General features: G+C 40.2%; 1 protein-coding gene across 6 annotated transcripts; it reads left to right on the top strand.

The window, feature by feature from the left end:
• Positions 1 to 355: 355 nt before the first annotated feature.
• pnpla7b (patatin-like phospholipase domain containing 7b) lies at positions 356 to 24,915 on the top strand. Of its 6 annotated transcripts, none has more exons than XM_063489688.1 (35): positions 356 to 438; positions 1,090 to 1,139; positions 3,220 to 3,291; positions 4,622 to 4,709; positions 5,286 to 5,365; positions 7,862 to 7,956; positions 8,042 to 8,182; positions 8,510 to 8,669; positions 9,253 to 9,333; positions 9,496 to 9,624; positions 9,807 to 9,887; positions 10,759 to 10,879; positions 10,975 to 11,055; positions 11,550 to 11,626; positions 11,802 to 11,951; positions 12,136 to 12,213; positions 12,705 to 12,910; positions 13,003 to 13,134; positions 13,551 to 13,674; positions 13,790 to 13,979; positions 14,475 to 14,624; positions 14,816 to 14,879; positions 14,991 to 15,159; positions 15,490 to 15,672; positions 15,759 to 15,877; positions 17,669 to 17,825; positions 18,005 to 18,121; positions 18,253 to 18,322; positions 18,539 to 18,655; positions 19,788 to 19,936; positions 20,048 to 20,200; positions 20,289 to 20,405; positions 21,379 to 21,463; positions 21,622 to 21,755; positions 21,870 to 24,915. In XM_063489688.1, exons 2-35 carry the CDS (start codon positions 1,092 to 1,094, stop codon positions 21,933 to 21,935), a joined length of 3,984 nt encoding a protein of 1,327 aa, XP_063345758.1. In that variant the 5' UTR covers positions 356 to 438; positions 1,090 to 1,091; the 3' UTR covers positions 21,936 to 24,915. The 6 variants fall into 6 exon arrangements, 5 of the variants coding, with proteins under 5 accessions (XP_063345758.1, XP_063345759.1, XP_063345755.1 ...); XM_063489689.1 differs by having other exon boundaries at positions 3,223 to 3,291; XM_063489685.1 differs by lacking the exon at positions 356 to 438 and adding an exon at positions 857 to 983.
• The last annotated feature ends 232 nt before the right edge of the window (positions 24,916 to 25,147 follow it).

The raw sequence follows: 25,147 nt of genomic DNA on the forward strand, positions 1-25,147 counted from the left end.
AAATACGAGATGCTTGTTTTGCTGCCAGTGATTGGAGGTACGTCAATTAAGACGGAGCCCATGAGCGGAGAAACGGCCCTTCAAAATAAAAGTTGTGTGTTCAAGGGCTGCATGCTTCGAAGGATGCAACCCACACAGCTAAATATTTCATAAACACGTTAGCATATAAAAAGATAAACATTTTTTGTCCGTGTTGAAATGAACTATGGATATAATTTCTATTATAAAAGCTATTGTTTTTCATTCGACATCTTTAAAAAAAATCTTATATTCTATTCGGTGTTGCTGTAGCCTTTTGTTAAGAGAGGTTTTATTTTGATAGGTATGACAGGACATTTAGATTGCTTTTTCCAAAGAACTGGAAGGCACGTAAACGTAAAAACTTTGGCATAAGAAAGGTGCATGGCAACATTCTTTGCTTGACTTTAGTCTAAAAAGGTAAGCTAGAGATTGTATCTTGCGGTTTATCACCGAGGGACTCTGTCAGCGCAGACCTACTAGTTTAGTGTTTCTTTTCCACTCCATTGTCCTCTTGGGTAACGGAACAGAGCTACACACACATATAAACATGCAAAAATGAGAATTGCAACTTTACAGTTAAAGTTAAATGTGATATTAAAGGTAAGGTTGGAGCTGTAGGTAGACGCTGTTTCCATATTACGTTGGAATCCCGCCAACCAGGATCAGCCTCGTTATGATTCGTGTTGTATTTGGATCTTTTATATGATGACAAGCAAATAAGCGAGAAGTAAGTTTAGTAAACAAAGTGAAAACGTTGTCTTTCCCCATGGTCGAGCTTTGTACTTCTTCAGATATAGATACGCATGCGGCAGGGTTGCAGTGTGTCAGCGCGGGAGGGAGTGTCTGGTTACCAACAGTCAGTGAGAGCTGGAGGTGATCTTTAACCCAGATTTCTGCTCTGTGACCTCGTTTCGATCAGCTGGCGAGAACAAAGCATTAATGAGTAAAGAGTCACATGAAAGGTTAGGCTTTGCAAAGTTTTCAAACATTGTTTTAGGGTGGCATTTTCTTTCTTTCTTTCTTTCTTTCTTTCTTTCTTTCTTTCTTTCTTTCTTTCTTTTTAAATAGGTATGGAAGACAATGATGAAGAGGAGCTCTGCAGTAAGACCAGTAATCCAGTAAGTCATTTGTTAAACTTCAGTGTCTAAGTCTCATGTTCTTAAAGCTACGTAAAAAAAATCCCTCTGCTAATTGAATGATAATTTACACTGCAGAGTTGCAGCACCTCATTATAAAGACTTAGTGTAGCTGTTCACCTCAGTCAGATCAGAATACTTTATTAACCCCAGGAGAAAATAGTTTTGTTATAGATGCTCAATTAAAATACAAATATGAAAGGTGGAGCATGCAAATCTTCTATATAAATAATAAGGCCCTCAAAGAGCAATGTTGAATTAAATATTACAAAGTAAGTAATACATGTACAAGAAACAAGTAAACAAGATATTGTAAACAAGATATTACAAGTGAATATAATCCCGGAGGAGTTGTAAAGATTAAACCCACAGATAGACCATAAAGAGTTTAATTTTCACGGGTAGGAATGATTTGGCATTCTGTGGTGCATCGTGTTGGAGGTGTGCTCCTGTGGCTGGCCAAGAACAAGAGGGTGTGAAAGACTGGACAGCATCCTCTTTTCTGAAACCTCTGTCACAGAGTAGAGCTCCAAACCCACAACATTACTAGACTTGCAGATTGGCCATATCAGGCTTGGAACTTGCGAAAGCAGACCTGCAGCCAGCTCTGCTGACGAGAACAAGTCTGGACAGCAACCGGTTAAAATTAATTTTGTCATTAGCTGCCATTAACCACAATTTTAAGCAGCAGAGTTCAGTTTCACTAAACGCACTCATGCCGGATTACTGGACTTGACTTTAAAGAGCAGCATGCTTCACATGTCTCAGTTAAGGTCAGAGTTCATTATTCAACAATAAGAAAGAGACTGAATTCACCCATGCATCAGTACACTAATGTGAGAAGGGTCACACCAGCGGTTATTAACAAGAATGGCAAGCCTCCCAGTTTTCCTGTTTAAGCTAGTGGCGCAGTCTTTGTCCCATCTGTGGACACATTGCAGTTAATGCTGTTGCAGACATGTCTCCATGAAGAAAAGTAAACTGCACTCCCGGAAATCACTCTGACTTTGGGCAATGCCGTCAGCTCCTTCATTTTATTTGCCCAATTGGAATCTCTGCTGTTCTAGCTTACAGACCAGCTGACTTTGGGGCATTCAACTAATCTCTAAAATAAACCCTGGGAAGGTGTCCAGTGAATGTGTGTATACACTGTTACAATGGAAGAAACCGCACCCACATTCTTCTGAAATGTGTTGTTTGAGCAGCATGTGAAGAAGCTAGGCTAAAGGGAAAGAAAATGGAGTTCAAATGGCTTACTTGAGTCAGAAGATGAAAAGAACTAAGGGGCATAAGATAAGAGAAAATATTAGATGTACCATAAGGTGAGGATGATTTTGATCCGTGATTCATGCAAACATGCTCTAGTAGTAGAACATGTAATCAGTAAAAGAAACCGTTTATGTCTTTCCCCCTATAAAGACAACATATATGACAGAGTTTTAAATACATAAAGTTCTGGTTTGATGACTACCAGTATGTTAGTTTATGAGTTTTTCCAAGGGCAACTACATAGTCAAAGATCACCCTCACTAACTTCTGATGCACACCAAGTCATTTTGTTCTATAAGAAGGCCTGAAATATGACAGAAAAGAGCTTCAAGGCTTACTCCTAGTCTGCTTTCATTGAGTAAGAAGTTAAGGCGTTGTTACATGGAAACAAGAAAGCAAATAAAAAAATAATTTCAGTCTGAAGAAAGTTAATGGGGGATGACTTAAAACAATTTGTTTTAGAGGTTGAACTGTAGGGCTGTACAAAGGACCAGCATAGAGTAATTAAGAATTATAACTTTGAGTACATAAAATAAGTCTAATAGACCCCAAGAATAAAAACACAGAGCTGGAAATGAACAGATATTTTCCACTGTGGCTCTCAATTACAACTAATATATTATAGAATATTGTGCAATGCTTTATCAGACTGTTAGATCTTTTGTGTGAAAACAGACTGTATTTTAATCTTATCTTGACTGTTCCCAACCCTGATTCTTTTCTGAATGCACACCCTGGCTCACCTTCAGCTGTGAGGCATTTCATTTCCTTTGTGTTGTCTCTGATGTTTCAGAAGCTGGTTCCGCTGGACAGGCTTAAGGCCACGATGGAACTTTTTGTGGAGGAACAGACAGAAGCCAATATGGTAAACAGTGGAAGTTGGCTTGTGTGCCTTTATATACTAAACGATATATAACAAAAAACTGAAAGGAAACAAAAGAAAGAATTAAGTAAATTCATGCAAATAGTGACTAAGTGTGAATGCTTTCTGTTATTACTGTATGTTTAAATATTATTTATATTCCTTTAAAGGTACTCATTGTATTCAGAATAAGTTAAATTTAGAAGAATTTCTACCAGCAGGGGTGGTGTTTTACTTTCTGGTAAAAGACCACCCCTGCTAGTGGAAATTGTCCACCCATGTAATAAGAAAATGCAGTATTTAGCCTGACAAATATTCTGTTTAACAGACAAAAGCTACAACCTATTGATCGTTCAATACATAGATATATACATCTGTAGATTGATGTAGTGATCTGTTGATAGAAAGATCTATAACTATCAGGTGATAAGAAGCCAGCTGAATGGTAGAAAAAGATCCAAGCCAATGCATGCACCCTGTCGGTCATTAGAGATACCCAGCTGGAATAATAAGGACAGGAGGAGATAGATGCCACCGAGGTCTTCACATGTATTCTAGCGCCCTAAGGCTCTATGAGCAACAGAAAGAGGGAGGGTCAGGATTAAGGAGTGTCAGAGCCACAATCCAAGATGAAACACGGAGCATCTGCGAATACATCCCCCTGCATGGGATGTTCCATTGACAGAGAGAGGAAGTGGCAGACATCAAGAAATCCTACCAGTGGCCAGAAATGGGCGGACTAAAGAAAAGGATAGTGTTTCTTATCATGGCAGCACAAGAACAGGCACTAAGCATCAGATCAATAGAGGCAGGACTCTACCACAGCTGACAGGTTCTAGACTGCAAAGGTGCCAGGGAACTGATCAACACAGAGCAGCAGGATGCAAGGTGCAAGCTGAGACTTCAAACACCGAGGCACAACCAGTTGGCTAGAATCTGGAACATCTGTACCACATATAGACAAGAGGTCCCCAAGTCCAGATGGGAGACACCACTAAAGGTGGTTGAGAACAGTGGAGCTAAGGTCCTGTGGGACTTCCAGTTCAGGACAGACTAGCAGCACAGTGGGGTTTGACAAGGAGCAGCACCATCTTGTGGTAAAAGTTGGTCTTGCATGAAAGTATGGTTTGGTCCTATTTTAACTTAAGCTGTTTATTTTCTCATTACAACACAGGCAAGCTTTTTAAATACTCTGTTGACAGCCTTAGTTGAAGGTTTGAATATACAAGGAGTACCTTTAAAATGTGTTTTAGCTTTTACTTTTTTAGGTACACAAATGTACAAGTGAAAGTGTTTTGATGTTGGGTATGCTGTTTTTTTAAATTTCTTCCAGTGGACAGCTGTACTGATCGGAGCAGTGATGGTGATGTCTGTCGTTGGAGTTGTTGTGTTCCTCCTTTACAGACGATACAAACTATCAAGTCAGTTGTCTGCACGCTGTACGCCCCAAACCCATGTTGTTTAAGTGTATCTAAAAATATTCAGTGATGAACCAATTGCACTCTGAGCGTTCAGAGTCATAAACCTTATAGTTTAAGTATAAGAGTTTTCTAGCCTACCATTGATATGACTGTTTTAGCTGATGTTTGTTGTTAAAGTATTACTGCAGGGTGAGGTTTAAATGCAAAAATAGCTTATAAAACGTTTTGAATGTAAACTATTAGATACTAAATACTATTTGTACAACTATTTCTGTCTTGGTTAGTTACATTAAACAGGTGCAAATGAAACAAAGAGGTGGACAAACTGTCCATAAGTTAATGTAATTCAAGTCAATGATGGTATCTCTTCGGCCCTGATTTAAAATACATAAATAACTTAATTAAACAGAGTTGCAGTAAAAATGTGACAGTAAGGTGACCTTTAGCAGATAGCCTGAGGGACAGTGCTTATTGAAGCAGCAGTGTTTTATAAATCAACAGTTACATTGCAGAGTTAGATTTCCTGCTCTGTGCTGAGCACAGACAGATCTTACAGAGGCTTTGTGGTTGTTTTAGAGGAGGAGGCCGGCGTCCCCCACTACCGTTTTAGGAAGCGAGACAAAGTGATGTTCTACGGCCGAAAGATCATGAGAAAGGTCAGTTATTTCTTGATGCACACTCTGAGGGCACCATCACCCTCAGCAGGCGCCCTTCTGTTGTGTGTGTTTGATAAACCATGTGTCCATAGTCTTTGTTGTCTGTTATCATATTTTGTTTTCCTTTTATTAATCAAGCTAAAGATGATGGCAAGAAACAAACTTATTCAGGAATCTTGATGACTCATTTGAATGCTATTATTATATACTTCACTGCATGATCACTAATAGTTTGCAGAAGTCTTTACTGAGTGACAAATGTTAGCTGAGGTTGCACTGAGCATTTTTTTGAGTAATTGATGATACTTAAAAAAACCTGAAACTTTTACAGAGAAAAACAAAACCTCAATGCAGGTCTGCAATGTCATGTATATGCTATACAAGTTACAGAGAACCTCAACAATCTCTTATAAGCAATCATTTAGTGAAACAGAAGAGACCTTGGGCAAAACCATAGACTGTATATAAAAGATGGACATAGCCACCATTATGTTACTTACCCAATTCAGGACTCTGCATTTCAAGGTATTTCAAGGCCTCACCATTAGTGTTTTGGCCACCATAGTGTGAGGCTTTTCAGAGCTAAAAGTGACTGTAATTGTACAAGAGTGTGGAGCACTAACTTATCAGCTAACATGTGTATTCCAAAAATACCCGAAGTTCACCCACTAAAACTGAAGCACAAACTTGCTGAATCGTCTGTAGGCACCAACAGGACAAACAGAGTCAAGATGTTCAGTTCAGTGACTCAGGCTCTGCTAGTTACTAAAGCATTTTAACACAAGGGTTTATGGGGAATAGTCATAGACAGGAGAACAGACAGTATAGTCAACCAATCCATTGGTTTGTCATATTCAGTTTTGAATCCTGGTAGTAAGAGTTTTTGCTGTCACCATCTTGCTGTCTTGAAATTTAACCCTTTAAAACCGGTCGGAGCGTGTCCGCTCTGTTTTGCGTAACTATTTTTAAATCCACATAGAACCGGAACCACGTAAGCTAGCACAATGATTTTTTTGGCATATGAAACCGTAGTAGTTGTACTTACATCTTGTGCCATCAGCTTGCCCTAGGTCACGGTTTCCTTCCACATATAGCTTTGCAAAATATACTTTGCAGTATATAAAAATTGGTGTATCTCAAAAATAAAACTATGAAGACACTCAAAATAAATTTCCTGTGGTGGGAAACTATTTTGTGTAACTTTTTTGTATTTACAGTTTTGAGGGATAAACCTCTTAAATTTCTCTAACTAGAAATATATGGGGAAAAAAACAAAAACGAGTTTCAATTTTTTTGTACTTTATTGCACTTTTTTGCAATTTATGTAGTTACTATGGACTTAATGCATACATATTATTAAAATTTGGGCTATAACGGTTGTATTGATGTATAGCAACTTGAAATGCTCCCAAAAATGGCACTACAGCATGTAAAAATATAAAGATAAGCTCTGGTGGACTTGGTTCTATGGTAGGTCTTAAAGGGTTAATGTAATTAGTGAGCGGCAGATCTGACTGTGGATCCACCCACTCATTTGATAATAACTTGTCCTGAGCATTTCCTGGATAACTATCCTTCTGGCACTGAGTTTACTTGATGTTTTACTCATTGTGACCCAAAATGAGTGACTGACACCATAAACGCGGTAGGAAAAAGAGGCATTTTTCCACATCTTTCTTTAGGACCAGAAGTGTTTTTGCAGCCACAATTACTGAGGCCTTTAAAAATAATGCAGTCTTAAAGCTTTACTTTTCACACCTGAAAGCTGTGTACATCTTTTAAACTGTCCATGGGAATGAATTTCTTTTGAAGGTGGCCTTAGTTTAGGAACTGTAGTTTTTGGCACTTTTGCATCAGTTTTATTTATTTCTCTAGCTTAGAAGTTGCCACTTTGGCAAAACCTTGCTAGGAAAAATTCCAGTTTCCTACAATCCCGTTGGGGGATGAGAGGGAAGAAGGAGGGAGAAAAGAGAAGCAAACACAAACTACAAGAGAGAGAAGACAAAAGTCAGTGACATGCAATAATGGCTTATAAATCCTGAAAAAAGGGAAGTGGAGGAGAAGCGTGAGTAAATTGAGACACTCCGGGATTTTTGCACTTCCAGATCATTGGCAAAACTTTTTAATTTTTTTTCTAACAACCTTCTAACTTGATTATTTTTAGCTAAACTTTTTAACATTGCATCATAGGAGGTTATAACAAAGGGATGGTTAGTGGTTACACGATACCACCTGGAAGATATGGTCGTTGATTTTTCCTTTGTGACTGCAGTGTATGGTCATCTTAACTGAATGCTGTCCAGACAGATTAGTGATGACAAATCACAAAGACATTAGTGTGCTGGAATTTAGCTGGTGCTAACAGCCTTGTCATTAGGCATGGCTGCAAGAGAGAATCATATACCTTACAGTATCTATATCTATCTATACTGGTATGTGTATTATCATCAGAATGCCTTCTGTGTAGCATCATGTTTCTCTTTCTTGCTGTTGCAGGTTCAGACACTTTCCTCGGTGCCTGCTTCCAACTCAAACTCAGCCGTGCGGCAGCGAGTGAGGAAGAGGACCAAAGTTCTTTCTATAGCTCGCAAGTGAGCCCCTGTATAAACAGAAGAAGAAACATAGTGTAAAAAAAAGCAAAACAGCAACACAGTGTGATGAGTGTGTCTGTTTTAGGATCCTGCGCATTCGTAGGGAGCCCCCGACCCTGCAGCCCAAGGAGCCTCCTCCCTGCCTGCTGGAGGCTGACCTCACTGAGTTTGACGTGCAGAACTCCCATTTACCCTCTGAAGTGCTGTACATGCTGAAAAATGTCAGGTCAGTACTCTTGATACATAATGGTCCTCATTCAGCACCAAACTCAGAAAGTAAAGTGATTCACATAGTGTTAATGTCAAATTAATAATTTGAATAATTCACTCAATTTTTATATTTATATTTCAATGGGTGAGCCTGGTGCCCATGCAGTTCCGTCTTGGGGACCTTCAAATGCAACTTACTGTTATCTGTAAACCAGAAAAGAATGACTAGGTCATTGTAAGGATTCATCTGTGGTTTCGCAATCAGTATTAGGCATGTTCATTCTTTGATATGTAGCATGATTATCCCAGCTAGCAGTAACAGAACTATGCCGTGTGCACACAGGGTGCTCGGGCACTTCGAGAAACCTCTGTTTTTGGAGCTGTGTCGTCACATGGTGCTGATCCAGCTGCACCAAGGAGAGGGACTCTTCCGACCCGGTGACACTGATGACAGCATTTACGTTGTTCAAGATGGCCGCCTGGAGCTGTGCATCCACGAGAGTGTAAGCACCCGTGCAGCTTCATACAGTTAAATGAGCTGAATATAAAGGGCTAGTATTGATTCGGGGGGGGGTCCACATTCTTTTTGATTATTAAGACTCCAGATGAGTACCAATGCTTCTTTCTGTTAGGTCAAAATTTTGACATAGCCCTATGTCTTACTAGGGCCTTTAAGTCAAGTGTTCATAGTATGAATGTAAAACTAAAAAAGAAGTTACTTTACAAAAAGCTGATTTTGAGTGGGTCAGATGGGAACAGCTGATTTATTTTTCCTGTAATGACTCCAAAAAAATATATGATTGATCATGCCAGCTTGAAAAAAAGGAATTCAATTGAATGGAATATTTTCTTTCTCTCTTTGTAAAACCTAGAGATGGTTGTGCTGGAAAGTACCAGTAGATCAGCAGTTTCTGAAATCGTCAGACCAACCAACAACCGTGCCATGTTTAAAGTTATTTAAATCACCTTCCTTCCCCATTCTGTTGCTCAGCTTCACCAGGATGTCTTGATCTATGTGACTGGCTCGGTTCTTGTGTGCTCTTTTTCTGTTCTCATGTTCTGTTCTCACTGTGTTTATTACTGCAGGATGGCACCGATGCCGTAGTGAAGGAGGTGTTACCTGGAGACAGTGTTCACAGTTTGCTCAGCATCCTGGACATCATCACTGTATGTGTGCAGTCCCTCTCTCTCTTCATATATCTCTCACTGCACTGCTAATTGAGGATTTTTTAAAAAATTTTTTTGCATTTTCTGTATTAGCAATTTCTTGGTTTCATAAAGCATTTTACTGCGAAACATCTCCTCTGATCTGCATCATTTAATTTTCAGGGTTACCCAGCACCTTATAAGACAGTATCTGCGAGAGCTGCAGTTCCCTCAGCTGTCCTGCGTCTTCCAGCTGCAGCTTTTCAGTCAGTGTTTGAGAAGTATCCAGAAACTCTGGTTCGTGTCATCCAGGTAAAGTGTCCACAGAAAAAAATTAATCATATTATTTATTAGCTGGGCTGCAAATACTGTATGTATGCTCTCCAGGAGTAAATAGCATTCAGCAAAGCACAGGGCGATGATTAAACTGAATCCACCCTGTACAGCTAAAAAAAAACAAATTTTCTCTGTCACCTTTCCTTCTTGTCCTGTAGATCATAATGGTGCGGCTTCAGAGAGTGACATTTCTTGCCTTACACAACTACCTTGGCCTTACCACTGAGCTCTTCAACCCGGTAGTGCTCTTTCATTTACCAGTACTCCAGACTGTAACCTGTGACATGAATAGTGCAAAACTGGTTTTGATTGGATAATTTCTCCTCTCACACTTGTGTTGTTGCCTTCTTTTATTAACTCATCATTTTTTCCAGTTATGTAACACTGTCTCAAAACAGAGAGTAGTGTTTACATATAAAGACACTGAGTAAATTCTGTCTGGTGATCCGCAAACAGGTCGTTTGGTAGGACTGGTACTGTACAGTACTACCATTGGTAAAGACAAAACTCCACAGGACACATTTAACAAAGTAATCTTGCAGAAGTACTTTGTGTTGTCTGCTCATGTCATGTGAGCCTTATCTTTGTTTCTGCCATTCTTCTCTGTTGCAAAAGCTTTTTATGTTTGTTTTTTCAAAGTGTTTTCTTCAGAGCACATATTTAGTTGTCCTGCAAGGTGTGAGTTATCATTAATAGTGACAAGTACCCTAATGATATCAGCATATAACATTGTTCTCCATAATCTCAAGAGACCCCCGATTTTTCTTCGAGGCTGCTAAGTTACCGACCTAGAGTTCTTACCAGAGTTTAGATTTTGGGAATACTATCAGAATATCTGAATTTTGACTTTTTAAAATTTTTTACCCAAGACCTATGTCTTTATCCAAAACATAGGGGTGGTTTTAAGGTTGGTTGGTCATCTGCAGACTCCTAGAGGTAGCCTAACCATTAAATCTGTAGTATTAGAAACATGGTTTTGGGCTTTTGAAAAGTTTTTCTCAAAGTCAGAGTTTAAGTTTGATTCTTACTAATATTGATTTAAGATTTCAGATCATTTAAGAAAATTCTTGTATTAAAAGGTGACTTTGTTGATTAACTTGTGTTCATCAGGAGAGCCAAGCGATCTCCATGGTGTCTGTGGCAAACGTTCTGTGTGAGACTCATCCACACAAAGGTTTCCGCAGGCAGCAGTCTCACTCTGATGATCTGGGCTCTGAAAAAGCTGACACAGGTCAGAAATAACAGCATTTTCTCAATATGTTCACTATGAGACGTAAGCGATGTGCATCAAGTAAAGCTGCTGATGTTATCTGTTTTTTGATGTAGCAGAAAAGTCCAGCCTCTCTTCCATGTCCACATCAAAAACCAAGAGATCCCGCTCCCTCTCCAACCCGATTATTGTTACAGGTATACATACATGCAGTGTCACTGTACACACACATATATGTATACTTATAAAAAAGTAAGGGAATTGTTGGCTTTTTTGACAGTGCCATGATAAGCGTTTGTTGTTTTGCATATTTGTCAAATTTAAACATTTCAGGTCATCAAACAAATGTTAATATTAGACATATCTATCGCTCTATCGATCGATAATACAAATACAGGTAAATACAAAATGATGATATACTGTATACAGTGCTGCTGACTTTAACTGAGGATACAGTCAGGAGAATACTTTAAGGCTCTCCTTAATTTGGGTTTCGGTCAGTTTGGGTTTAAACCAGTCTCTGTTCAAGCTTGTGGCTTAACCTCGTAGGACCTTCACATATGTGGACATCACATTTTGGGTTATTTAGACTAAAATACTCAATTTTGCTCTACAAGGGCCTGATATCCACTTACGAAGACATTATACTGCTACTGTTCTATCGAAATTTTAAACAATTTGTGTTTTGCAGGGGAAATGTCACCTGACTTCAATAGTACATACGTTCCAGGTGCCAAAGAGGAGACGGTGCCTCATAGTCCTGTCAAGGTCTCTGGATAGAAACTATCTTTGTTACACTTTCAGGGAATTGCTGGTTTATGTTGAACATTGGGCATACAGGGCATCTAACTGTGCACCCATCACACCATATATGCACATACACAGTTACTAGAATGAGTGTGGATCTCACACACATTGTGTTTTTTTGTCTTTACCTCCTCAGTCTATTCTAAAGAAGAGTGTGACAGTGCAGCAAACTCCATCTGCTGTGTACCATTACAGTGATGCAGGAGGAGGAAGTGTCTACTATAATAAAGTCAATGCCATTTTCCAAGCTGCTAAAAAGGATCTGCTGCAGGTCATCCAATTACAGGTAGCTTACAATGAAAAAGATACATTACCACACCAAAGGTCAACTGAAAACAAATGAGGAGATCGTGTTTTTAGCAACAGTAAAATTCAAAAATATAAACTTTATTAATCCCACAGTGGTTGTATATTTGAGTCCTGGCTACTTCTGAGACTGTCCTCTGTGTGTGTTTTTTTGCACATGTCAGGACCCCAGTCTGCTGGATGGGAGGGTGAATCTTCGCCAGGTCAAAGCTGGATCTGTTGTAGGCCACCAGGGAGACCAGGTCAGTTTAATGACAACGGACAAGAATCCTCATCCTCCTCTTGCTCCTCCTTGTGCTTCTTCTCCTTTGCCTCCTTCTGTTTCTTCTTCTTCTGCTTGCTTTGGATTACCAATGCTTATTGTAATTGGAGCAAAGTAATATTCTTACATTTAACTGGTTATTAGTCTCAGTAGCTCAGTTTAATAAAACAAATGCAGGTCTTAAAGGTTCTCTGTCACATCTGTTTTCTTTCTTTTCTTGACGTTTACTGTTTCTCTTTAATCAGGGTTCTCGTGGATATTAAAAACTGGGCTGATCAAACACATCAGCTGATACTGATTTAAGGATGTGTTGCTCAGTTTGAATGAGGATATGTTTTAAACCATGGGAGAGTCAGCAGTAACAAATGAGCATCAGGCTGCTGAAAATCCAGCACTATCACCTTTTTGGTTTCATGCCACTGACTGGTGAAAAGTAACATGACCTCATTTTCTTCTCCATATGGTTTTCAGGATGTGAGCGTGGCCTTTGTCATCTCAGGGCTGCTCCATGTCTATCAGCGTATGATAGACCGCGAAGAGGAGAGCCTGCTTTTTGTTACTCACCCCGGGGAGTTGGTGGGTCACCTGGCTGTCCTCACAGGGGAACCCCTCATCTTCACAGTGCGAGCGCACCGAGACTGCACCTACCTCTCCATTTCCAAGGCCCATTTCTATGAGTATGGCCGAGCACATGCACAAGCAGTCAGCTGTTTGCTTGCCTCAGTGTCACAGCCAGGCTTCAAATACATCTTAATTTTAAACTTTGCAGGATTATGCGCGAGGAGCCCAGGGTGGTGCTGAATGTGGCTCACACTGTGGTGAAGAGGATGTCGCCATTTGTTAGACAGATCGACTTTGCCCTGGACTGGATGGCTGTGGAGGCTGGCCGTGCTGTCTACAGGTACTTTTACTAAAACTGTTAATGTGCAGGCAACATAAACTGCAATTACTTTGGTTTCAAAAAACTTCCTTAATCTATGGAAACACTTTTAAGTTTAATTATTAATTGTGATGGAGTCAAAACACCTAAAAATTTGCCTTCACATTCCCATTCAGTCCACTTGCACTTGTCCATCTGCAGTGTGCGCTAAATGTCATCCAGTGTAAACAAAGCAGCCAATGAAGCTGAATTTCATTTTGAGAAATAGAGCATGAATTTCCATGATGTTCTCACATGCAAGGTGTCATAACAGCTCCGAGAATAGCAGCAGAACTAAAAGCAGATGACTATGAAGTGGGAACTTTATGATCACAGCTTATAAATGTGTGATTTATATGACAGACTTTTTTCTTACATGATTTCCTGTTTGCTTTTAGACAGGGAGACAAGTCAGACAGCACCTTCATCGTCCTCAGTGGCCGACTGCGCTCTGTCATTGCAAAGGATGATGGGAAAAAAGAGCTTGCCGGGGAGTATGGCCGCGGAGATCTAATTGGTGTGGTGAGTTGTTAGAATTGTGACCTCCTGTTTAAGTTTGAGAGAAAGTTTTAGAAAAAAACGAAAGACGTGGAAAAACAATATTTTGTACCATAACATCTCTTTCATGATTGAACAGGTTGAGGCCCTGACCCACATGAACCGAGCCACCACAGTCCATGCTGTTAGGGACTCGGAGCTGGCCAAGCTCCCTGAAGGAGCTCTGAACTCGATCAAGAGGAGATATCCCCAGGTTGTCACTAGGCTGATTCATCTGCTGGGGCAGAAGATTCTGGGCAACATGCAACAGGTCACTGGACCCCTGGCTGGTAATCTTTTATTGTTTTTACTTTGTGTGTTTTGTGGTTTAGGTCCACTTAGACAAGGTTCACTATAAAACAGTACAAAGTTGTCCTGACTGATCCTTTTATTCTATAGAGGTGAAACAGTAGAGTTACAAAGGAATCAGTGCTGAGGTGAACTGATCGATCGATCTATCTTTTTACTGTTTCTGTAGTTTCTCCTCTTTGACTTTCAACTATCAAACATCAGAAACTCGTGGTGTAGGTGGTCGTGGGTGGAGTTTTAAGTCTTGATTATAAATTTTTATATAAATTTTTGGAGAATATTGGCTTTGACCATTACATTTTTTTGCTGTGGCATCAGTTTGCATAGTGTGTGAGTGTCTGAGAATTGTGCTAGCCTGTGTCACATGCTAGAAGCATGAGCGTTTGAAACCCTGGAATTCATATTGGAAACACTATGAACACTGTACAGAAGATTATATTGCATATGTGAAATATCTAATGGCAGAAACTCTTCAGCTCGTAGTTTGGGTCTCCACACGCCTACCAGCAAGTGGGATGCTGGGAACCCAGTCTCCAACCTGTCCACTGTGGCCATCTTGCCTGTGTCCGAGGAGGTTCCACTCACTGCATTCACTCTGGAGCTACAGCATGCGCTCTGTGGCATTGGTACACACACACACACACAACCCCGTTCAGCTATCTTAATGACCGCCTTCATTGACATAATGCTTTTCACACACACACACACACACACACACACACACACACACACACACACACACACACGATATGGGATACTATTAGCTAAGGGGGGCGTACTGTTAAGTTTAAACAACTTAATGCAGGTCTTTCTACAGGTCCCACTTTACTCCTGACCAGTGACAACATAAAACAGCGCCTGGGTTCTGCTGCTCTGGACAGGTAGATCACGGAAATAAATACAGCTGTAGTTGAAATTCACTTCTGCAGTGTTTTCTTAGGTTGATCTAGCTTTGATGCAGTGACATGCTTCTACCTCATCTCTACCTCAAGTGTCCACGAGTACCGCCTGTCCAGTTGGCTTGGCCAGCAGGAAGACATCCATCGCATCGTCCTCTACCAGTCTGATCCCAGCCTCACACCATGGACCCAGCGCTGCATCCGCCAGGCTGACTGCATCATCATTGTGGGACTGGGTGAGCAGGAGCCCACAGTGGGCGAGGTCAGTGTAAATATTACCTTATTTTGTAGAGTTTGAGAAGATTGTGAGTTAAAGTTGCAGGAGATGTTACTATCCCACAGCCAGCCAATTACAACAGCTTTTCATTCGCTTTTCTTTCCAAGCTCCGTAGATAATGCTTGTGTTGAATTTCAAGAGAAATCAGAGGGAAATTCTTTCTTTAAGAAACACCTCCTGGATACATAGATACCATATAGAAGTTGTAGAAACCACATCTGTTTGTGACGCTTAAATACAAGTCTGCGTTAAAGGTGTTTATTGCATTCATAACGACCTGAGTGAAAGCTCTCTGCTCATGTTCTGCATGTGTAGTTGGAGCGAATGCTGGAGAGTAGTGCAGTCCGAGCTCAGAAGCAACTCGTGCTGCTTCACAGAGAGGACGGCCCACCACCCAAAGGAACGGCGGAGTGGCTCAACATGCGAAGCTGGATCTCCAGACACCATCACCTGTGTTGCCCCCGCAGGGTGTTCTCCAGGAGGAGTTTACCCAAGCTGGTACAGACTACAGAGTCTTCACTAACTACTGACCTGGTTAGCAAATGCCTACATTTCTTTTCTGTGTCTGTGCATGCTTTTTTCAGAGGGAGTTATACCAGCGTGTGTTTGAAAAATGTCCAGATCGTCATTCCGACTTCTCCCGCTTGGCCAGGATCTTGACCGGAAACAGCATCGCCCTGGTGCTAGGTGGAGGGGGTGCAAGGTAACTACCTGCTGCTTGGGAACATATTTATTGATTAACCACCTAAAAAGGCTTTGTTCAGCTAACTGAAGTTTTGCACTTTTGCGCTCAGATCCGTGAAAATATAAATGTCTAAATTAGTGCCAGCCGCTGGTCTCAACCTCTTGCTTGCAGCCCCTACCCACTCTCCTTACTTCAACAAGAAAACCCCACTCACTCACAAATTCACCTGCTACATGGAAGGACACATGGCATATGTCCACACTGCCAAAATGTTTGTTTGATGTAGCAGAAGAGGCGAATACAGAAAGGTAGTGAGGAAAAAAAATCACAGTATACCGAACGTGTGGATTTATTTATTTAGTTTGCTCAGTTTTTCTTTCTTAGTTTGATTTTTTTTGCCCTAACTCATCTGATAAGTAACTGAAAATATAGACATTTGGTTAGCAAGGTGCTGATACTTTTTTACAGGAGGACATAAGACCATATTGATATTTTGTTGATTACCATATGAGCCTTCCTCAGGTTGGGAATATCTGCGCCAGAGTTTTGGGTACACCCTACTTACTGCTACATTAGGATTTGAATAGTGTGACGCCTGAGTTATTCTTACTGAAATATTAGATCAGCAGCACAGTTCTTTTTTTGTGTGTTTTTCTTGTTGTGTAATGACTATTTTTTTTCTTGATGAATCTGTTTCTTTTTTCACCGCTCTGGCTTATCCTGGAGCTCTGGCAAGGTAGGGACCTGAGACACCCGATGATCACATGACTACAGCAGTAATGCTTTTACATGTGACCTATTATTGAATCTGTAGATCCAGTCTTAGCCATAGGTATTTGCTGTGTGTCATCTATGTAAGCACTTGTGGTTACATTTGGTACTTTTACTGCATCAGTACTGGCAGTTCAACTGAACCCTGGGAACTATTTTTTCTTCCTAAATGATTTGCACATTATTGCACCGGTGTATTGCTAATACCCTGACAAAAATATGTTGTATATTGAAATTAATTCAACATAAGCATAGCAGTTGTTGTGAGAACAGCATTTGTAGGACACAACCAACAAGTATTTGTGATATATAATCACACAGTCTTGCTGCTGATGCGAGATGAAAGAAAAAGGCCTGAAAGTAACACAACATTTGCTTACATAAAAATGAGCTATCCAAGTTGCTTCCTGCCAAAACTGATGAGCACTGCTATCTTTCTGGCTCCATTTAAAATCATCTGAAATATTTTTATATCAGCACTTAAACATGCCCATTAAATTGCCAGCTGTGTCCTATTTTGGTAGCTTCACCAACATGAATAGGCAGTTTCTGCTTTATTAGCTAAAACTCGATATTTTGCGTTAGTGTAAATATTTTTATGTAGTCTAAATATGAAACTAAATAAAATATCTATTTGAGCAAGATATTATGAATATTTATAGTACATTTTATTAGTAGATTGTGTTTCCCAGCACCTTCTTTCTTCCAGCTTTAGCCAAGAAGAAGCTAATAATTAATGTTTTATTAATACTTTTTATAATAAAGCTGTATTTGCAGATACATTTAAACCAGTAAGTAAAAAAAGATCCACATGATAATGTAATTGTGCAGTGACACATAATGCGTCCTGCCTCAAGTCTCCCATCATCACCAATTAAATATAAATTTTGTTAAATGCAATATGATTGTTTAAGGCTGTCACTGTCTCCTTGGGCTTTACATTCAGTCACTGCGTGCAGGACTTGGGTAGAACTCCTTGTGCACATATTGGTATATATCTGAAAAGGAAAAGAAATCGTCTAAATGAATGTGTTTCAGAGGCTGCTCTCAGGTGGGCATTCTGCGGGCACTCAACGAGGCAGGGATCCCTGTGGACATGGTGGGTGGCACCTCCATTGGCTCGTTCATGGGAGCACTGTATGCTGAGGAGAAGAGCATCAGTCGAATGAGGGTCCGGGCACACGAGTGGGCCATGGTGTGTGGATGACACACTCTGCTGACACCTGCACTGATATTTTTAAAGAGTTTCACCTCCCTGAAGTTTCACTAGTTTCACTTCCAGATTTCTTTAGACCCAAGTGAAAAGCTGAATTGTTCTTTATCAACCATGGTGTGTTTTTCTTCACTTCCCTTTTTTAAAACTTTCTTCTTCAGGGTATGACTTCATACTTTAAGAAGATCTTGGATCTGACATACCCAGTTACCTCCATGTTTTCTGGAGCCTCCTTCAACTCCAGCATTAGCTCAGTCTTCAAGAACAAACAGATAGAGGTAAGGAGAGGGGCGTTTCAAAAATCCAGCAGCTTGCATCATGTGCATGTAACACATTTCTTGCAAAGTCACAGCTCACGTGCCTTTCTGCGTTATGTTTTTTTTTCTGTTTCCAACCTCTCCACTGCCAGGACCTGTGGTTACCGTATTTCAACATTACAACAGATATCACAGCTTCCGCTATGAGAGTTCATACTGACGGTGTGGGAAACCTCGTTTTTCCTCTAGTACTAGAAGCACTCTTACCATTTAAGGAGCTCCACTCTTTCCTCAGCTCTTTAAGAAGGAGCTGAGGAAAAAGAAGGGAAAATATTAATTTAATTGTGAGATGTTTTGTACTTAACCTAATCATTAATTTGTGGACAGTGTTTTCACACACTTCATACTTGAGACTGTACGATTGTCCTACATGATTAGGTTCGTTGTGGCGGTATGTCCGGGCCAGCATGTCTCTGTCAGGTTACCTGCCACCGCTCTGTGATCCCAAAGATGGACATCTGCTCATGGATGGAGGTTACATCAACAACCTACCTGGTGAGAAACACCGAGAGGGTAGTAAACTTTTCTACTCGTGCTGTGTACGAGATGAAGTAAACAGCACGAGTAGATCGCTGTTTGACTCACAAGAACAGTTATGTCAAGGTCCTCTGTATTTGTAAGGTAAAGGATCCACACTAATAATAACAGAGAAAACCCTTAAAGTCAGACAGTCTCTATAAGCAAGCACTTGGTGACAGTGGGAAGGAAAAACTCCCTTTTTAACAGGAAGAAACCTCACATCAGAACATTAGGCTCAGGGAGGGGCGGGCATCAGTCAGACCGGTTGGGGGTGAGAGGAGGGAGACAGGACAAAAGACACTCTGTGCGGGAGAGCCAGAGATTATTAATAACTAACAATTAAATGCAAAGTGGTGTGTAAACACATAGTGAGGGGAAAAACAGTGAGAGAAGAAGAAGCCCTCTGTGCATCATGGGAAGCCCCTAGCAGCCTAGACCTGTTGCAGCATAACCTTGAATCCATAAGGAAGGATTAAAGGTCACCTGATCTATCCTTAACTATGAGCTTTATCAAACCCCCGTCCCCAAAAAACAACATCTTGAATGACTTAATTTACATTCATAGTAAGCATGACCAAACTTTTTAATAGTGAGATCAGCATATGATTTCTGTAAACCATGTTTATCATATTGTTAGATCTGTATGATGCCTCTGAGCACAGAGAGCCTTAACATGGTCATCTGAGACACACAGCCCTGTTTGTGAGCACAGAAGCCCCCCCTACTTGATGTTTCTGTCTTCCTTTTATGAACAACAGCTGATTGGAAGAAAGCTCACTTCGAGAGAGAAGAGCTAAAAGTGCTTATTTCATAGTGAGGATGGTCATTCAGAATTTGTAAGCAGTCATTAAAATATAGATATGATGCAAGCAGATGCAGACCACCGTTTAACAACAGATATTAAGAAGACGAAAGTGTGGTGTAGTGAGACAGCATGCTTATCTGCAAACTGCAGAGATGTGCAAAGCCAAAGAAAGTTATATTAGCTTATCAGTGGGCGTATGTGATTGACAGATACACAAACAAGAATAGGAACAAACATTTTTGGCTATATTTATTAGCTGAAAGAGGAAACTGGTTATCAGAATGTGTCTCTCATGATATCTAGCTGACGTGGCTCGCTCCATGGGTGCCAAGGTTGTGATCGCAATCGATGTTGGAAGTCGAGATGAGACCAATCTGACCAACTACGGTGATTATCTGAATGGCTGGTGGTTGCTGTGGAAGAGGTTCAATCCACTGGCTGAGAAAGTCAAGGTGCTTTGATTTTACCACAGCCTGACGTCAACTGTGGGCAGAATGACGCCCACTAAACACTCTTTGTTCTGCCATCATAGCCCTGTCAGACTGAACATACTTTCCCTCCAGGTCCTGAACATGGCAGAGATCCAAACACGGCTTGCCTACGTCTGCTGCGTGCGGCAGCTGGAGCTGGTGAAAGACAGCGACTACTGCGAGTACATCCGACCGCCTATCGACCGCTACGGCACACTGGAGTTTGGCAAGTTCGATGAGATTGCTGTGAGCTTCTCCTCTCTTCCTCCATGTTTTATTTAATTCTATTTAATCTGCTGGCCCACAAACTCACTGAGAGGTTCACTATCTGCAGGAGGTGGGGTACCAGCATGGGAAGACACTGTTTGATGTGTGGCAGCGCAGCGGTGTGGTGGACAGTATGCTTAAGGACCGACATCAGGAGGAGTTTCACAAGACCAAAACTGGTCACGTGAGTGTAAATAACAATACAAATAGATTGTTCAGCTGCGATCAAGTTTGACTCTTATTCTTACTCTTGTTATATAAGTTTGGGTCAGATACACAGGTAACCTAACCAGGGCCCTGTACTATAAAACAGCAGCTCACCACATTTATGACTTTAACGGTTAATAGTCCATCATAACTAACTGCATACAGATTTACAGACGTTAAATGTTTTCTCCTGTAAAGCAATTTTAATCGTATGTTTTCAGAGACGGTTAAACCCTACCTATGATATCAGAGGTTTAATGGTGATCCTATTCCTTTCATCCATCCATTTTTTTTAACTCTTTATCCAATTCATAGTCACAAGTGGGGCTGGAGCCTGTCACAGCTGTCACAGGGTAAAAAGCCTGCGTTGGACTAGCAGGTCAATAGTCCATCGTTGGAGAGAGGCAACCATTCATGTTGACATTCAAACCTTCAGTCACTCAAGCTACTTGTTAATCACCAAATCATGCGGCTAAAGTAAAACAGTTTCTCTCTTTCAGAAACTTTTAGAAACTCAGTTTGAGCACTTTTTGGAGCACTTTGTTGTTTGGCTCCAGCAGAGGAACAAAATAAAAAACTTTAAAGGTCTTTAATCCTTTAAGCCCTGAGCTGCGCGTCATCTTTAAAACTCCATCATTGGATCTGAGTTGTTATATTGTTCTACTGCATTATTTTATTCACCGTTCATAGCTCATTAATTATTTATAGTGTTTTATTCAGCATTACTATTTAATTTTCTATTTGTGAATATTTATTTACATATGCATTTATTTTTAAATTGCTCATAATTACATTTTAGTGTATCTATAGACTAAAGTGAATGTTTATTTGCTTATATTATTTGTTTTGGTGTTTGGCTGTCGAGTACTACAGTCTGCAGTCACAGACAGTATGAATCCAGTGAAGGTGGTCTCAAAGTCTTCACTGGAATGATGAGCTCTGTCTTTCAGGTGGTCACATGTCCAAATGCCTCCTTCACTGACCTGGCAGAGATTGTGTCGAGAATTGAACCCGTCAAGAATGCTTTAATCGAGGGTTAGTAAAATCTAAACTAGAAATCTGATTTCTTACATGAACAATGCATATTACAATCCATACTATCATTTATTATTTTAGCTTCTTTTTATCTGCTCTTCATTTAAAAGCCTGATCAATGAAAGGTTCTCATGCCGTCTCTGATTTTGTCCGCCTAGAGGAACTCTCTGATGAGTACCAGACAGACTACGATGAAGAGGCGGTGGAAAGTGCACTGTCTGACTATGAGGCGTTCACCCCTGGCAGTGAACACACAGAGGAGGAGGAAGAGACAGCAGATACTGCTGAAACTGTGTGTATTAAACCAAGCTTTACATGAACTCTGTCAACATTTGGCTTGTTTGGACCTCCAAAACACTTAAAAATGAGAAAAATAAAAAGTTACATGTAAAAAATCTTTTAACAGGATGAAGACGTTCCAGTCAGAGTTCGACGCCGATTGAAGAACCCCCTGCAAAGTGCTCCGCTGTGATTTCCTGTCAGGTGTGCTATGACTGGAGCACAGTGCTCACTCTCCAGTGCAGTGTTGGCTGTGGTCCAGTGAGCAGCGACGTAACACGCTCACTGAACACTTCAGTAAGGTACAGTCAATGCTGCCTTCAGACAGTCACAAGTTGCCGTTGTGGTCTCCTTTGGGCTGATGCGATGCTCTCCTACTGATGAGCACCTGTAAAGTTAGGAGGTTTGGCAAAATAGAAGTTTTAATGATGAAATGAATACATCTTAAAAAAACAGTGTGTTTTGTTTCAGCTTGTTTTATCGTCACAGACTCTGACAGTGTAATTGCACCACCAGTCTTCAAAACCTAATACTTGATAAACACCGAGCCCTTTCTAGGACAGTTCTCTTTCGCCTTGCTGCCTCCGGCCATGATGTTCTGATCCATACAGTCCTATACAGTATTCTATTTTATACACATTCAAGTTAAAAAGTGTTATGTGATTACAGAACACTTCAAGTACAGTGTTACCCTCATTTCCATCCAATAATAAAGGGATTTCTCCTCTTTAAGAACAGTCCACACACACACATGTGCCAAATGCACTCTTAACAGTGGCTGTAATAAGCTCTTTCAGACAGTGTGTGCATCAATCACATGTTGAATGTATGTTTTTTTACATGAAGGATTACAAATGTGTATGTCTCCTTTCAGCTTGTGTTCCAGTTTCTGTCTAACTTGAATGCATAATTCAAAGTAGTTGATGATTGAATGTATCATTAATGTAGCTATAGATGGTTCTGACCAACAATATCCTCACATGTCATGGCATTAAAGTTGGAAGTATTAATGATGACTGTATTCTACTTAAGGGAGGTGCTTTCACAGATTCACTGTCACAGGAATCCCCTGGTTGGTGCTAGGTGGGATAAGGCTGTGGGCTGCTCTGCTCTGCCATCACTGATAAATTACGTTGTTGATTACATTTACACTACACACATGTCGCCCATGGACATGCCCAAGGACAGATAGACACATGTACTTGTGTCATACTCCATGCTAGTTGGCATGGAGGGAACAAATTGGAGGAGTGGCTGTCTTGAGAAAGCCCTGGTGTGACACGGGTGTAAGACAGACTACAAAGTAACACTGTCACTGCTTGTAAAATCCTATTGAGAAAAATCCTCACATCACAACTTCCCACTGTATATGCACATGGCATTTTTTATACTCTCTCACATAGTGTGTCTCTCATCAAGTTTATTATCAGTTCCAGTTTTCAAAAAGAATCCCCTTAGTGTGCCAACCAAACATGTGTTTGACTATTCCAGTTTTATTAAAGCTATCCCATCACATTTCAGAGAAACACTGCACTTTTTAATTACTTAAAAAAAAACCTTTTTTGTAACAAAACTATATTTTTGATATTTATCTGACAGCATAAGGTCATTACTTTCATTCTTTCTTATTTTTATAAAAACATCTGTTGCAGTTTTGAAAGCTTTCGGGTATCTGTTAGAAAAAGCAAATATATTGAGGGTGGTGACTGTGAGCTCTGAGACTATATTCAGAGTTTTATTAATCCATCCCTTTTTTGGTAGGCACAGACACTGAGATTTGTTTGTTCAATCAGTGCTGTGAAAGCACTGGTTCTGTGAAACAACTTAGTTTACTTCCTCCTCCTTTTAGGCACCTTTCTTCTGATTGGCTGCCCCTCTCGCTTGCATTTGGAGCAGTCTGAATCCTGAGCTTTTAGCTTAGGAATTACTTGTACATACACTAAACTATTTGAACTTTGGACATGCCTAATACGAACATCAGCCATTGTGACAGTATGGAACTCACCCACGTTTATGTTGGGTAATTATGGTGCAACATTTGTAACTCTGCAGAGCGTCATCAGTTCCTGAATCACAGCAGAAGAGAACATGCCCATGGCTGATCCAGTCTAGCACCAACCACGCCTAATGGATCATTATTAGTCCTCCTGTGCTTTTCATTTCAGAATGGTGTCTTAAAGAAGCACTATGTCTCATATTCTGTTAGTACAAGTCATTGGAGAACATTTTATTATGCATGCTGATACATACTGTGTTTTTATTTGCATAGTGTGTGATTTTTTTTTTATTTTTTTTAAGGATAAACATTGTCTCAAATTGAAAGTAGCGCATTGTGCACCTATCAGAAATGACCATTTCAGCTTGACCATCACTGACAAGCTAACTGCTGCATGCTTCATAATACATACATATTACTAAAATACTAATAGTAAAATGATCTAAATTTTAAAAACAAGAATCAAATTTTTCTAACCAAGTATACAGCACACCATTTACCTTGTTATTGCAGGGAAAACACAGATGTAGCTAATATCACTAACAGTGACCATGAGACAGCCGAGTTAAATGGGATGAAGAGAACATTGATGCTATTCAGAACAGGTGCTCTTCACTATGACTGTGCAGGTCAATGCAACTGTGCCATTAAAGGGCCTTACCTTTTTTATGCCTCCTGTCTTTACACCAACCAAACTTCAATTTTAAGGCCTGGAGTAAATGAGTTTTACTATGTAGTTTGTCATGCAGTTGCAAGCAGCACATCCTGCCCTGTCTGGAAAATGAGTACCTAACATTAGCCCTACACTATAATGGATCATTATGCAGTTTAAAGCCAAGCTTGTACTTTTTAATCATTGTGGTTTATTATGTGGTGTATTAATATTTCATATCAACTGACTGTCCAAGTTTTACAAGAAAACAAAAGTTAAAGTTCCATAGAGGGAATAGTTACCATGACATTGCATGTGAATAACTGAAATCTTTGTTTTCCATTTGTTGTGATGTTTCATCCTTAAACAGAATTATGGAGAGTGATTCTGAATGTTAAATTGTCAATACACTGTGTGTGTTTATTTCTTTAATCTGTGGCCTGTCTGAACGCCAAAATGATGCGATGCTGCATAAGTCTGCAGATAAAATGTTGTTACTATCTCCAAAATAAAACTGGAAATATATGCTTTTTTCAGATGGTTATTGGTTCACACGACAAACTTCTAAACTATAGAATTGTGTAGGCCTTCAACTTGCAGAGGTTCATCATATCGGAGAGCTGAAAATTTTGTTTCAACTCAGTTCAGTTTTGTATTTATCTCAGATATTATATCTTTGGGATATGATGGGGCCTGATTATTCAAAACCTTTTATGTGAGGAACAGGCTTTTAAAAGCATTTCTGGATTCAACAGGG

The sequence above is a fragment of the Pelmatolapia mariae genome, linkage group LG12 (genome assembly GCF_036321145.2).
Source record: "Pelmatolapia mariae isolate MD_Pm_ZW linkage group LG12, Pm_UMD_F_2, whole genome shotgun sequence".
NCBI lineage: Eukaryota > Metazoa > Chordata > Actinopteri > Cichliformes > Cichlidae > Pelmatolapia > Pelmatolapia mariae.

What these genes read in the sequence shown, in the direction of transcription:
- pnpla7b (XM_063489685.1), top strand. An exon ending in GCATCCTGGACATCATCACT is followed by an intron (nt 9,334 to 9,495) that starts GTATGTGTGCAG and finishes TTTAATTTTCAG; the next exon opens with GGTTACCCAGCACCTTATAA. An exon ending in TTACATCAACAACCTACCTG is followed by an intron (nt 18,656 to 19,787) that starts GTGAGAAACACC and finishes CATGATATCTAG; the next exon opens with CTGACGTGGCTCGCTCCATG.